This window comes from Equus caballus, chromosome 14, assembly GCF_041296265.1.
Source record: "Equus caballus isolate H_3958 breed thoroughbred chromosome 14, TB-T2T, whole genome shotgun sequence".
Lineage (NCBI taxonomy): Eukaryota > Metazoa > Chordata > Mammalia > Perissodactyla > Equidae > Equus > Equus caballus.
The window spans coordinates 54,558,160-54,573,175 of record NC_091697.1 but is presented as its reverse complement, the minus strand read 5'-3'; the positions used below and the strand labels follow the sequence as shown (position 1 = coordinate 54,573,175).

The 15,016-nt window shown below is 48.4% G+C and overlaps 1 protein-coding gene across 1 annotated transcript in view; it reads right to left on the bottom strand.

The window, feature by feature from the left end:
- Nucleotides 1-11,990, bottom strand: part of SPOCK1 (SPARC (osteonectin), cwcv and kazal like domains proteoglycan 1) — a 470,219-nt gene extending 458,229 nt beyond the window's left edge. Inside the window, exons 1-2 of the mRNA XM_001918180.6 lie at nucleotides 11,720-11,990; nucleotides 10,925-11,110 (exon numbers count right to left, since the gene is read on the bottom strand). Coding sequence (XP_001918215.1) covers nucleotides 10,925-11,110 — 186 coding nt within the window. The 5' untranslated portion in view covers nucleotides 11,720-11,990. The remainder of the gene's footprint in view (nucleotides 1-10,924; nucleotides 11,111-11,719) is intronic.
- Nucleotides 11,991-15,016: the final 3,026 nt, after the last annotated feature.

Here is a 15,016-nt window from a genome sequence, read left to right as displayed (position 1 = left end):
TTAATATTCCAAGAGAGAATTGCACGTAGTGGCATTGTCTGGCCCATATCCCTCAGACCTTCTCTGTGCTTCCAACTTCCAGTATCTGCGACTCTGCATATTGCACACTTCCTGACAGTAGACACTCCGTATTACCTCCACCATTCCTTGTCTATTGCCTACTCCTAGCACCACTTCAGCTTCAATACCCATTTCTCTATAAATTAAAGCCAATGTCAGAGTCAATTTCTTCCAGTTCATCTGTGCACAAAACATATCAATTCTGCTAAGGAAGATGCACAGTCAGACCAGCGTTGGCTGGGATCAGGTCCCTATGGAGACAGGAAGACTTGCTGAGATGATCACCCAGGACTTCATCACGTAGAAGGTCCCACATTGATTCCACTGTTCTCACATGCACAAGCGTCCCTAACCCTAGAAGCCAGTCGGGAGTCAAATGTTATTCCGCTCCAGGAACACCTCATGACAATAGCTGTGGCTGAGACCCAGGCAGATACACACATTGGAAAGCAAGACCTTTCCTTCTATTGATGCCAACGGTAGCCCTGTTGGCATAAGGGGAAAATACAGCATTCATAATAATTTACTCTATGTCTTCAAAATAAAATGCTCATTTTGTCTGAAATTTTGGGCTGGCCCTGTGGCCGAGTGGTTAAGTTCGTGCGCTCCGCTGCAGGTGGCCCAGTGTTTCGTTAGTTCGAATCCTGGGCGTGGACATGGCACTGCTCATCAGACCACGCTGAGGCAGCGTCCCACATGCCACAACTAGAAGAACCCACAAAGAAGAATACACAACTATGTACCGGGGGGCTTTGGGGAGAAAAAGGAAAAAATAAAATCTTTAAAAAAAATAAAAATAAAAATAAAATAAAATGCTCATTTTGTCTAAAATTTTATTATTCATTGGAGCTAATGGTGTTTCTATTTGGGATGAATAATAATTCTTCAGGATTTTTCTGAAAGTAAAGTTTGAGAACCACATGCATCAGAATTACTCGGGCTGCTTGTTTAAAACACAGGTTCCTGGGTGCCACCCTTGACCTATTAGATTGTGCTTTGGACTAGGAAGCTAAGATCTGCATTTTAAACAAGGCCTGCCAGTGATTTTTTCAAGATTATAAAGACGTAAGTCTAAGAGCCCCTGCTCTAGCATCTTGCTCTGGGCGTCTTCCTTTTTGCCTTGGCCATGACTGCTCATCTGCAACTCAGCCTGGCATTTCTTAGAACTGAATGAGAGTGATTCCATCTATATGGTGGGCCAGGAAGGGTGCAGCTGAAACAGAAAAGTGGAAGCTGCTGCTCTCTGCATACGTTTTCTCCACATTCAATCTGTGCAAAGATGGCCTGGAACACCTGGGGCAAGTTCCGCTGCCCTGCGCCAATCACAGGTGCTGACTGACTTTGCATAAATGCCTGCTCACCAACGACGTTATTCCGCTGGGGAATGTTGACAGTGCCCTCTGTAGTGTGATGTGTTGCAGATCACACAGGAAGAGTTTGCAAATTATTACAAATAGTTGTATAATATGTTCTTCCTTCCTCCCTTCCCTGTTGTGCCAAAGGAAAGTTCGTCTTAAAAGATCAAAGCAGAGGGTCTCCTGAAGGACATATTTGCATAGAATCATAAGAAAAGTAACCCAATCAAGTTAATTTGGATGGTAGCATTATCTCTCAGGAGAATTCCCAGAAATTCATGTCACTAGTCTGTGAATACACCCTTGCTCATCCTCCCAGGGATGTTGGGAGGCTCAGACCCAGGGTCTCTGAAATGCCACATCCTATTAGCCACTCCCACGTGGCGCGGAAGGAGCTGCATGCGTGTCTGTCTCTCCTCCTAAACTCTGACCTTGGAGGATGAAAATCTTGGTTTTCATGTTTAGCCTCACAGCCTGGCACCTGGTTGCTTCTCAGCAATGGTAGTGGGGACAGGACCGGGGAGGAGGACAAGGGGCAGCCCATATAGACCAGTCTCATTTCTGAAACAGAAACTGCACAAATCATCACTCCTTCCAAGAAACTCTATGACACCCTTATTTCAAAACAGCAGCAGGAATCGTAGGAGCTCTATAGCCCAGGACGCTTGACCACAGGGAGAAAGAGAAACTAACGGGCCAAAGACACTAGAGGAGCAAGAATTTTTTGAAAGAGTGATGGCTGTCAAAGACAGCACAGAAAGGTACAAAGAGGAGAAACAAAAGAATACACCATCCTTCCGCCAACTACTTAGCCCATCTATGTACCTCACTGTCACAGATGACTCATCCCCCTGCCCCAAAATATGTGTTAAATTGAGAATGTGAAAAGCATGCTTTTTAAATAAACTAGGAGAGAGCTTACTACTTAAGGGAATCCTAGGGCAGACACATCTGATGGAAACACATCAAGGTCTTTCCCATTTCAAGACCTTTGGATTCGCTCTTCCCACTCGCTGCCTGGGACACAAGCACCTCCTCTCGTCGCCTGGCTCGCTCCTGTCATCCTGCACGTCTCAGTCCAATGCCTTTCCTAGGGAAGCATTTTCTGACCAAAAAAATTAATTAACCCGTTCACCTCCCCATTACATATTCTCAGAGCATCTGTACCTCCACCTTGTAGCATTTTGCTCAACTACACCTGAATGATTATTTTGTGATTGTTTTTCTGTCAGCCACGCCAGACTGTAAACTCCAGAAGGGTAAATATTGCATCTATCTTGTTCACCCAGCACCTAGCAAAGGCCTGGCACATAGCTGGCATTTGGAGAACATTTTTGCACCAAAAAAATCACCACGCCCTGCATTAACTATTTGCTATTGTTTGGGTTTTCCTAAACCATGGCCAACATGCTTCAGTTGTGGCGAATTACAGGTCCTCCGATGGCCTGTAATGACCTGGAACTGAAGAGTCGGATCTGTGGCAAGAAGGAACAAAGGCCTGGCCAATCCTACCAGTATTTTCCTATTCGTTCATAAAGTCAGACCTGGAGCATGAGGACTCCTGAACACCAACAAGAAGCATCTACTAGACCCTATGGGAGGTTCCTTGAGGACAGCAGTGCAGGACCCCATCCACCCCAAAGCCAGCCTGGGACAACTCTGCAGCACAAGCTGAGGTTTTTACTTTTTCAGATGGGCTGGAGGCAACTGGATCAGAGCTGAACATTAAAAGTGATACCAATTAGGGCTTAGTTGGCATAATGGGCTCCCTGGGGGGCCCTGCACAAAACTCCCAGATACACTGTGATGAGACTTGCCAGTTTCAGGAGAGGTCTAGTGACAATGTGAAATATGAAGGGAAGGTCTTCTGTGCCAGGAGCAGCAACTGGAAAACAACAGAGAATGGACCATCTGGAACTTCACATGGCCTTCTAGACTGGCAAGGAATGGAGCGAGACAGGCTCAAGGATAACAGAACAAATTTCCCCAACATTCCTCTAAGACGTGAGACAGAAAGCAACGTCTATAGCTGTATGCTAACAACTCACTCACGCTCACAGGGCAGAAGTTAAGATGAGTGACCCTCGGAAAGGAAATCAGAACAGTACACGAGCCACTGAAAGATCACGAACATCTACTTTGTGCCATGAGCTCACTCGGTCCTCCTCAAAACCCCACAGAATAGACAGGATCACTGCAGTTTTACAGGTGGGGAAACTGATGCTCTAGCCAAGACCCAAGCTTATATTTGGCAAGACTGGAATATGATCTCAGGTTAAGAGGGGGTTCTTCACCATGATGTGACTCAGACTCAAGAGATTTTCGCGGGTTCAGGAATTGTGCCCTAATTGTGAGGAGGCTGAGTTTCCCTGTCAGTTCCTCGCCTCTCAACAGCAACCCCATCTGCTGGTTTCCATCATCATTGTCAATTACTAATGGAATGAGACACACACGTCCCAAGCTAGCATGACTCACTGGGGCCAGCTCTCCGAAAAGAACCTCCTGGAGGTGTGGAAAGTCCTAGATAGTTCACTTATTCATTCATTCACTCAAATTCAAACATTCACTGAGCAGCCTTCTGTGCTGGGCTCAATGGCAAAGGTCTGGGGACACCAAGCTCTATACAACAGTGGATTGTAAAAGGGGTGATAAAGTTGTGAGGTCCTGGCTTAGAGATACAGGTTAGACCAAAAAAAAAAATGTTTTTCAAACGTGTATGTGATGTAGAATTTCCACCTACCAAAAAACTATAAAAGCACATGTGCCTATAATTCTCCTTTAGGCTTTCTTTCACCAGGAATTCATCAAGAGGTGTGCTTAGGTAACAATTCAACAAAATGCTTACTGACCACCTACTGTGTGCAAGGCATGGTAAGACTCAGGCTCTTACTTCAGGAAGCATCCAATGATTAAAGAAGCTAAAATATAAATATATACACTGATAAATTGAGGAATAATGTATAAAAGTGTTATAGGAGTTGATAATATTAGTAAAAATAATAGCCTCCACTTCTTGAGTATTTATTAAGCCAGACACTTTGCAAAGAGCTTTGTATGCATTAATCAATTTACTCTTCATGCTGACCCCGTGAGGTTGGTCAACACAGTGGATACCCACTTCCCCTTAAGGAACTACCCTTCTACTCCCCTTTGACTGGAGCCCCACCACCACTCTATCCCCAGATCCCAGCCCTAGCCCCAGGGTTGGGCATGTACCCAGCCTGGATGATCAGCATATTCTACCAACTTGGCCAAAGTGATTGATTGGGGAATGGGTGCATAAAACAGGTAAATTTGACAAATGTCAATTCTGGGACTTTCATGACACTACTAAAACATAAAAACTACACAGCGATGTAAATTTGTAGCTGCCATGAGTCACCATGTGGAAATAATCAGCCTGAGAACAAAACCAACATAGGGGAAGAAAGCCAGAGATGGGAGGGGTGCAGAGGAGGGGAAATGCCAGACACACGGCCCAAGTCCTGTGATGGAACCTGAGCCCCCAGACCTGGCCTTACCTAAAGCCATGGCTTATCAGAATTTTCAGTTACACAATTAAGTTTTCCTTTCCATTTAAGCCAACTTGGACTAGGTTCAGTCACTCGCAATCTTTAGTCCTCACCAGTAGAGAGTTATTATCCCACCCAACAAATGAGAAGTCAAGGATTCGGAGAGGCCAAACAACCTGAGACTACTTTAAATTAAACTAACCATCTAAGGCTTGGGGAGGCCGCAATGGCAGAGTGCATTTAGACCAGAATCCTGCAAGAAACAACCTGCTCAATTGCTCAGAGTCTGTTTTCTCCCTCCATCTGCCAGTGCCACGGTGGAGACACATGAGTCACCTTGCCATGGCTCCCTTTCTGCACAGTGGGTTTATTTCTTCTTTACCTCTATACCGAGGGGGTGGTCCTCTGGGGTCCCAGCTTTATCCAGGAAGCTATTAAACTCTTCATCTGGGCATTATCTTCTTTCTTTGTAGCGTACAAAATGTTGCATCTTAGGATTGATGGTATCTTATATTGAACGAAACATGGTGAAAAAATACTTGCAATCTTGGGCAAATTATGTAATCTCTTACAGGAAATTTCTTTTGTTTGTAATTATCTCATCTGGGGAGATGAGACCAAGTGTGAGCGTCAGTCCAAGGACTTTCCTAAGGAACATATAAAGTCACCTCACCAGAGGAAAGGGAAAATGAGGCATCCTGAAGGTGTTCAAATTTAGATATTGAGTGGGCTTGGTTTGAAACATATTGAGTAACTGAATAAGAAATGACTTATTATAAAATATTTAATTGCTAACATTGTCTCCCTAAGCAAGATAAAACAGTTTAGCTAATGATTAGGTCCCACTCCTCTAGGGGAGTATTACAGGTCCCAGGATCCATTTGGGCCACTTCTCGCTTTTGCAACAATCTCATGAGCATAGAGGGGAGTACTTAGCCTCCCAGAAAATCCAGTTCAGCTGACGTGCTGTGCAGCCGGGTTGGGGGAAGACCAGGAGAGGCAGGGGAACTCAACCTGGGAACGTCAACCGGAGCAAGAAGCTCTGCCATCCTTGCCAGGCAAGAACTACATTTTCTCTGGCAAGAACAAACTGAAGGTAAGGACAGAGAATACAAGAATGGTGTTAGGCCTATCAACTTTCTGACTGTCCCCTTATAACGATTCCTGTGAAATAATTGTTTCTATCAGTGGTCATCTAGTACAGGGGATTGAAGATAGCGGGTTCATTAAAGAGAGTCAGGATCACAAACTCATTTAAGTCTCCTTGAACCTGTTTAATCAAAATGATTTTCTGCTACTCTCTATTACAAGCTGCGCTTCTGTGGTGACAGATTAATGACTGATCTACTAAGCCATACCACCTCTCTTGTCACCAACCCCACCAACTGAGCCAGGCACTCTTCTCTATCAGTAAGCCCCACTTGCCCTTGGAACTCATTATAGCTGGATATTGAGATCAAATGAGCAGATCAGATGCCTACTGCCACCCCAGTTCTGCTACAGAGACCACCAAATGCGCCAGAGTGTGCACCAGAAGGAAAAAGAACATGGGCCGGTCCTTGTGGTCTCATTAGAATTACAAACTCAGGTCACTCCGGAGTAAGATAAATGCCAGCCAAGGCAACACTTCTGATTCTTCGGGCCTGCTGAAGGTAATTATCCTGGAGTTAAATGTCAGGGCTGGTTTCATGTGTGCAAAAGAAAGAAAATGTCATGTTTGGTGTAAGCAACAATATTATTTTAATCAAATCAGAAGCTCATTATTAACAGAAGATAAGTCTTAGTGTGATCCCGGCAATGAGCTGTGTCCACCTGGCTTTCCACTCCACTTTGTCTCAACCTAAGGTTCTTCACTGACTGCCCTCAGACATGAAGCAGGAAAGACCTGCAATGTGCTATCAGGGGACGCTCACACCCCACATCCACTTGGCTGTTGACGGGCTGCAGTGCTCAGGGAGAGTCTGGAGGCAGCCCACCCGGTTCCAGGCCAAGCTTCTCCGCAACCCAGCTCTGCAACTGTGGGCAAGAGACTTCATCTCCCAGTAAATGGGGGATAATAATAGTACTTCTCTCTGGGGATTATTATGAATATTAGATAAGATAATACATGGAAAGTACCTTAAACAATGTCTGGTACACCAAGTGCTTGATGTGAGGTATTACCTATTTCTCCGATGTTTTCATTTTTTAATTACAACCAGCATGTATTACCTTTACAAGAAAATTCATTTTTTTCAAAAAGAAAACAGAATAAAAAAAAATGTGTGACAGCATAAGTTAAAGGATTTCATCCAGACAAAAGATTACGTGAGAGATTTATCTTGCTCACCCCATAGTCCATTGCCTAGCACATGGCAGAAGTCAAATATTTGTTGGGATGAATAAACATACAAATGGATATAAGAATGAACAGAGGAAAATTTCCTGACAGTAATGGTTATGGAAAGCCAAATCAGATTCAGAAAAAAAATCAGGAGAGTGGTTGTGGCATCCTCACCCCTCAAATTCAAGCCACAGAGGAGTTAAATGCATGACAGCTAGGGGTGGGAAACTATCGTAGAACTTAATATAAACATCTGCCTTCATCTTCTCCTTCTAAATACTGTATTTGGGCAAAAGTCTGGGCCTCCATCTGACCGAAACATCCCAATTGCTAGTTTTTTTTAAAGATTGGTACCTGAGCTAACAACTGTTGCCAATCTTTTTTTTTTTTTTTTTCTGCTTTCTCTCTCCAAATCCCCCCAGTACACAGTTGCGTATTTTAGTTGTTTGTCCTTCTAGTTGTGGCACATGGGATGCCACCTCAATGTGGCCTCACAAGTGGTGCCATGTCCACGCCCAGGATCTGAACCAGCAAAACCCCGGGCCACCGAAGCAGAACACGCAAACTTAACCACTCGGCCACAGGGCCGGCCCCCCAGTTGCTAGGCTTTATAAAAGAATAATGACCAAACTAACAGACCACTGATACATTCAGAAGCAAACTTACGAATGCTGTTACATCTCTCCCGGATCCATCACTCCAGGCAACAAGCCATAGAGTAGTTGTGAAAGTTTTACTTCTGGAAAGGAGATAGCAATTTTGTGTGTACCAGGAGCAATAGGACCACTTCGAAGTGGTAAGTAGAGGCTGTAAGGTTGTCTCTGGCAATGTCATAGCACACGCAACAGGCAGGGGAGCATGGAGCACACAGCCTGCCATCATTTCCCTTTCAAAATTAGCCCAGTAACAACCACCACCGGATATCATCAACTCCATAAAAGGAGCCCTCAGTTTTCACTTTCACATGTTCAAAAATCACTTCTAAGTGTCTCTCCCCCAAGTGCAAAAAAGTGATAAGTTGGGAGAAAAGCAAGAAGTTTTCCCTCACAATGACTTTCAAAAATTGACAAGCATCATAACAATAATCTCAGGGCACAGCCTCTCAAAGTTATCAGTGGCTTCAACAAAACATCTAAAATAATAGCAAAAAATGTGGAGCTTTGTCATCCTCAAGGAAGGCCTGGCTCAGGGAAGACGGTCAGCTGCCTGAGAAATGGCAGCAGTAGCCAGGGCTTTGTCCACCGTCCACTGAGCAGCTCGTTTCTACAGGAAGGAACCTTCTACTCCTTGGTCTCAGGGGACCCAGGCTTTGTGGTTATTCCAAGTAAATGAACCAACTGAAGACTCTCGGACTTGGCCTTAAAAAGCGTCTAGTTTGAGTTTCACAACACTTTAAAGAGATTAATGGCATTAAGTTATGTCAGAGCCATGGCTAACATTAGAAGATTCCATGAAGCACATAAAAAGCATATAAAATGGTTGATGGCTGAAGATGTTTGGGATTTTTTAACATTTTTAGATGTCTTTTAATGCTATGCTAGATTAAATTACCATTTTTAAAGAATACATGCTACTAAAAATATTAGTTTAACACCTAAAATTGCTCCCAAAACAAAAAAAGTAGTATATTTGAACATGGAAGCTTTTCACTTTTTGGTGTTAAGTTTTGGACATTTTTACAATATTTAAGGTAGTATTTCCTAAACACCATAAGAATTACCTCATATGTTTCTTTAAAATGTGGATTTCCCAGGACTCAGTCCAGAAATATGGGATCAGAATCTCCAGGGGAGGAGTCTGGGCGCTATAATTTTACAAGCACCCCAGGTAAGCTTCGTGATCAGTCAGGTTTGGAAAAACACTCTTCTAGGGATAAAAAATGTCAACATTCGCAAGAAAAACAAGGAATGAAGAGAAGCTCAATTTTTAAAAATTTAAAGCTGAATGTGAAGTAAGAATAATGTCATGCTTATGATACACTGAGACTAGAAAACCTTGCACAGGCACGAAAGCACAGTAAACCTTTCTACACCCGGAAGACCAACATGCACAGATGCTTTCAATTCGCCCCACGTGCCACGCGAACCAAGGTGTCTGCAAAGATGGCCCTTCACCTCTACACCTGACCTGATTCTTCCACGTCTAGCAGAGTTAAGCACCTGCCCTGTTCCTCAACTCTATCTAAAATATAATGTTAAAAAAACAAAGCAAAATTATTTCTACCCCATGTGAGTCCATGAATGGAGGCTTTACAGTTTGGGCATCTTTTTCAGCCATAGGCAAAGGTAAACAGTGCAGGGGTCCTCAGAGCTGAACAGAAAGGGGACCGAAGGTGGTTAACAGAGCAGGACAGCAAGGAGGCATGGCAGGAATGTCATGGTGGGGCTGGGGGATGGGGGGGGGGGGGGGAGGGAATCTGCTGCAAAAGTAAGGCCCCACATAACTGTGGAAGTTCACTGAAAGTGTTTGAACGCCTCTTTCAAAGAGAAGCAGCCCACCATCAACTAGACAGAGGGGGAGGAGGACAGAGAGCGCAGAGATAAGTAGGCCCCCACTCAAGACTGGGTGCACCCGCTCCTCTAGAGCAGGATCTGGAGAGGTGCTCTTTAGCAAGTACCAGAGAACATCTGGATTCACTGGAGCCCTCAGACTCTCCCCACCAAGGGCTGGGGAAACTGCGAATGGGGTTAAGAGGAAGACAGCGAAGGAGGGCAACTCCCACCCGTCTCCCACCTAAAGAGCCCATGCCCTGTGACGAGAACAGAGACTCTGAGGTACGGGTCTCACAAGGGCAGGAACTCCTAATGTTAAGTATCATAAAAATTTTCTCCTAGCCCCCCAGAAGGGCAAGGCCCCAGCCCCTGGGGCAGCCTTTGAAAGAGCTGGCAGCAGCTCCCACAGCACAGAGGGGATGCCATCTGCTGGAAAGACTATGCCAGGTGCCTCTCGGGCATACCCATCCTCTAGGGCCTACCTGGGGAGCAACAGCCAGCCTCGGGGCAGAAACAGGCAGCAGGTGTGCCTCTGGGTGCCCAGGAATAACTTTCTCCCCTCCCCCGCTCTCCCAAAAGAGAAATCTTCTGCCCGCTCCGCTCCCCTTCAGGACAGAGGACCAACTCCATGAGCTGCCTGCTCCCTTTCCCTTCCCCTAAGGATGCCAAGGGCCAAAACCACCATGCTCCCCCACATTTTATCAGGCCCATTGCCATGACCCTGCAAACCTCCTCTCACACCTGGAACTCCTAGGTCCCTAGTAAATGAGCTGGGCTCACCCAAACCTAGCCCCTGCAGTAGGGTTTCTTCGGCGCACTCTTAAGATGGCCTGAATCACTGATGCCCCAAGGGGGTTATCTAGGGGCTGGGCAAAGTCAACCATGAACCTTAGAGGAACTCAGAAGCTTAGGGAGCCTCTCTCTCCGCAGCTGCTCCTGTTCATTCCATTTAGTACAGTCACCTCCTCCCACCTACAAATACACACACCTGGACCACAGGTAACAGGCAAGAGCATCAAGCCTTCGAAGTTCTCTTTAAAGTTACTCTCAGGCAAGACGCAGCCCAGGAACCCCGGCCAGACCTGGCCTTGAGAGGTCTGCACCAGTCCGCTCCCCACCCAGGTCAGAGGCCCCCTCTCAGAGGGGCTCCCCCGCCCCACTGGGCCAGGCGGCGCTACTCACGTCTCGAAAGCGGTTCCAGTACTTGTCCCGGTCGTACTGGGAAACGGTGCTCAGCCACTGGTCATTGTCTAGGAAATTGCCGTTGTTGGGGCCCGCGCCTCCAGCGAGTGCGTCCAGGTGCCGGCTCTCGACCTGGAGGAAGCACCACGCCGCGGCGGCCGCCGCGAGCACCGCGATCGCTGGCATCTGCGGGGCCGGGGGCACGGGGACGGTCAGCCGGGAGGGCGGGACCACGCGAGCCCCTCGCCAGCACCGCGGTCTGGGCGCCTCCGCGGCCGGCCCCAGCTGTCGGGGCGGGGGCTCTGACTGCGGAGACAGGGTCATCCCTCGCACACCTGGGGCCGATCTAGAGACCTAGGGGCCCCTCTCACGAATAGGGAGCTCCGTTACAAATGAGGAGGCTGCGTCACCAATTACGGGGTGCTATTAAACTATAGAGGACCCCCGTCGCCTATTCTCCGGGTGCCCCACAGACTGCTACTCTCGGATCAGGGTCTTTGGTACCCGTCCCCCAAAACGAGAAGCCCTCAATCCGCAAGCCGCACTCCCATGGATGGTGCCTAGAGCTTGGGGTAGGGAGGGGGGAACAGGGCTCCCAGCAGCAGTCCAGCCTCTGGCAGAATGGGAAGTGGAGGGGCAGCACCTGCAGCAGAGGGTCTCCCCTCGCCCGCCCCGCCGCCTCGGAGAGAGGGGCGCGCGGAGATACCCCCAGGCCCTGACCCTGCCAGCCCCCCGGTGGCCGCGGGGAGATCCCAACTACGCCAAGTTGGGGCGCGGGGTTCCGCGGGCACGTACCTTGGGGGCCGGCCTGGGTCCCCGCGTCCGAGTTGCTCGAGCTCCTGTGGCGCGGTCGCGGAGAGGGCTGATCGGTCGGCTCGCTCCCCTGCGCTCCCGCCACCCGCCGCCGCGCGTCCGGCCGCTTTGTGAGCCCGCAGCGCTCTGGCTCCGCTCGCTGGCTCGGGCGCGGCGTCCGCGGGCGGAGGAGCCCTGGAGCGCGAGCCGAGGCCTCTGGCGACCCCTGGCGGCCTCGCGATGCTGTGCTGCCCACCCGACAGCCCCGCCGCCTCTGGTCTATCAGACGGGATGTGCTTATCCACGTCTTAATACAGGGCCAAGATGGTGAGAGACAGCTGAGCGGCCTGAGGATATAAGGCCAGGCAGCCGGGCAGCGTTGAGGCATTCTCAAAAGGAAGGTCGTGGGACCACCTAGGTCACAATAACCTTGGTAGGGGAGGAGAGGGCTTCTTAAAAATAGGGATTCCCTGCTCATGCCCCAGACTTGCTGAATCAGCGTTCTTTTTACCAGGGCCTCCTCAAGGGAAGTGAAGTTCTGCACTGACCACCCCGGGGAGTGCACCCAGCGGCGTCTCTGCACTCCTATGCCCCCTACCATGCCCACTGCTGTCAGTCCTTAAGACAGCCCTTCTGGCCTCCATTCCATCATTTCTACATCCTGTGTTCCCACATTGACCCTGTGGGTGTCCCTTGGCGTCTGCTTCTGTCCCCACCCCTTGAGAACTGGGCCCAGTACCAGTCTGTTGGGTTTTCCCAGAGGGGAGGGAGGGAGGAGAAAGAAGAGAACTTGACCTGTGTCAGGGACAGGACAGGAAGCAGAAGGCTGGCCTTGCCTCCCACTCCCCATCTGCTTTCCAAATCCTCAGCCACATCTCATCAAATACGCTGCAGGGGAACTAATGCAGTCCCCCTGCCTGTGTACAAGCGACACTTACCTGCTGCCTTTCTCCTGTACAACCACATCCCATTCCCTGGACATCTGGGTGCTCTTTTAGAATAAGTCTGACATGCCCACCCCTCTTCCCTCAATACACACTTAAAACCCTTCATGTTGCTTTCCTGATAAAGACCAGACCCCTGGCTGGAGCCCCCAGGCCCTGCCCATCTGACCCCTGCCTGCCTCTCTGGCTGCCTCTCATGGCACTCCCTCTTCCTTCCCTGACTTCCTGGACAGGCTGGCCTTGGTACCGACCTCACTGGAGATGGGCCCCCTCCAGCACTGGGCATTCACTTCTGCCTGGGCCACTGTCCACACCCACCCCCAACACAGGCCTCATTAACTCACACCTTGGCTTATCCATCCTGACTTCTTCAAACAGACTCTTGATGAGCCTGTAGACCAGTCCAGGACCCTGGTGACACTCTCCTTGAGAACACAATGCTTCTCGGCTGTAAGCTCACTACGCTTGAAATCACTTACTCGTGTCTGTGCTCCCCACCTGGCTGGAGCTCCATGAGGGCAGAGGCCATGTTTGGTTGTTCACATACTGCTTCCAGTGCCCAAAGCCAAGCTCCTGACCCATAGCAAGCACTCAGAAAATATTTGATGAATGAACGGCACCCACCCACACTTCTCAGCCAACATGCCCAAGATGTGTGATGCAGTGAGTCGTAATTTGTGTTGCAAATAATTGGGTTTCGTGTAGTTTAATGTGTAGAAGTTGAATTATGATTTTTCCTAAAAAGTAGCAAATGCTTATCCTGACATTACTCTAACTGATTTACATTCCTGGAAGCTTTCTTGAAAGGGAGAAAGTGGAGTCGCAGCTATGTACTGGGGACTACATGTCATCCACGGTTTATTTTATCATGGGAATATTTGAGGTGATCCAGTATCAAGTCCTGGGTGTATCAGAGTGGGAGAGAGGTTTAGAAATGATGGAGAGAACATCTCTTACTTTCATAGAAAACCAAATAAGCAGCTACTTCCCCATTTCTCTGCCCAGTTTGTCAGCAAAACATCTCCAAAGAGTTGTGCTTAGATGTCATTTCTGCCTCCGCAGCTCCACTTCATTCTTCCGCCCACTCTAATCTGCCTTTCATCCTCACTGACTAACTGAAATGACTTGTCACCATCAGCAACCTCCTCCAAGTAACCAAACCAAGCGGGCAGTCCTCAATCCTCCCCTATTTAGCCTCTGAAAAGTTTCTTTGGGCTCCCATGGCACCATCCCTCCTGGCTTCCTGCTCCCCACTGGCCATTCTCCAGTATATACCGTGACTTCCAAGGGCTGAGGCCCAGGCCCTGTGCTCTTTCTGTCTAACCCTCTCCCTGGGAGCTCACATCCAGTCCTGTGCTGAGATGCTCCAGTTGCATTTCCAGCCCAGAACTGTCTGATGACTTCAGGCTGTACATCCAACTTCATACTTGACATCTCCTCAGGATGCCCTAGGGGTATGTCAAACTTTACCAGGTCAAACAGAAGTCTAGGTTTCCCTCCATGAACCTGTGCTCTGAGTCATCCCTATGACAGCAAATGTGTCCTTATCCACATGGCTGCTAAAGCCAGAAACCTACAAGTCATCTTCCATCCCTCCATTTCCCTTGCCCTTCACTTCCCCTCTATCAGCAAGCTGATCCATTCCACTTCCAACCCCTCCAGTCCGTGCACTTCACTCCATCTCCACAGGCACCACCAGGCGCCCTTGGCCATCACTTCTCCCCTGGAGGACTGCCGGGGCTTCTTGGCTAGTTTCCTTGATTCTTTCCTTTCCCCTCCAGCCCATTATCCACTCAGGGGTGAGAGCAATCTTTTTAAAGCAGAAATAATTGGTACCAGCCCCAGTTACCTAGTGGTTAAGTTTGGCACACTCTGCTTCAGCAGCCCGAGTTCACTTCCTGGGCACAGACCTATGCCACTCATCTGTCAGTGGCCATGCTATGGTGGCGGCTCACGTACAAAAAGATGAAGATTGGCAGTGGATGTTAGCTCACAGCAAATCTTCCTCAGGAAAAAAAACAAAAAACCCAGAAATCATTCTGTTGCCTAAAACCTTTCAGAGGTTCACCTTGACACTAAAACAAAAGTCCAAACTCCTTCCTACAACTCTTAAGCCCTGCACCATCTGGCCCCTGCCTCCTCCCCTTCATTCCCTGGGTTCTAGCCACGCTCCTGCTCATGGTTGTGCACACATACCAAGCGTGTCATCCCCTCAGGTCATCTGCATGGCTGGGCCCTCTGCCTGGAACAGTCCTCTCTGTGCTCTTCACAGGTCAGCTCCTTCTTAGCCCCCCAATCCCAGATCAAATGTCACCACCTCGTTGAAGACTTCCCTGACCACCCCATCTAAAATAGG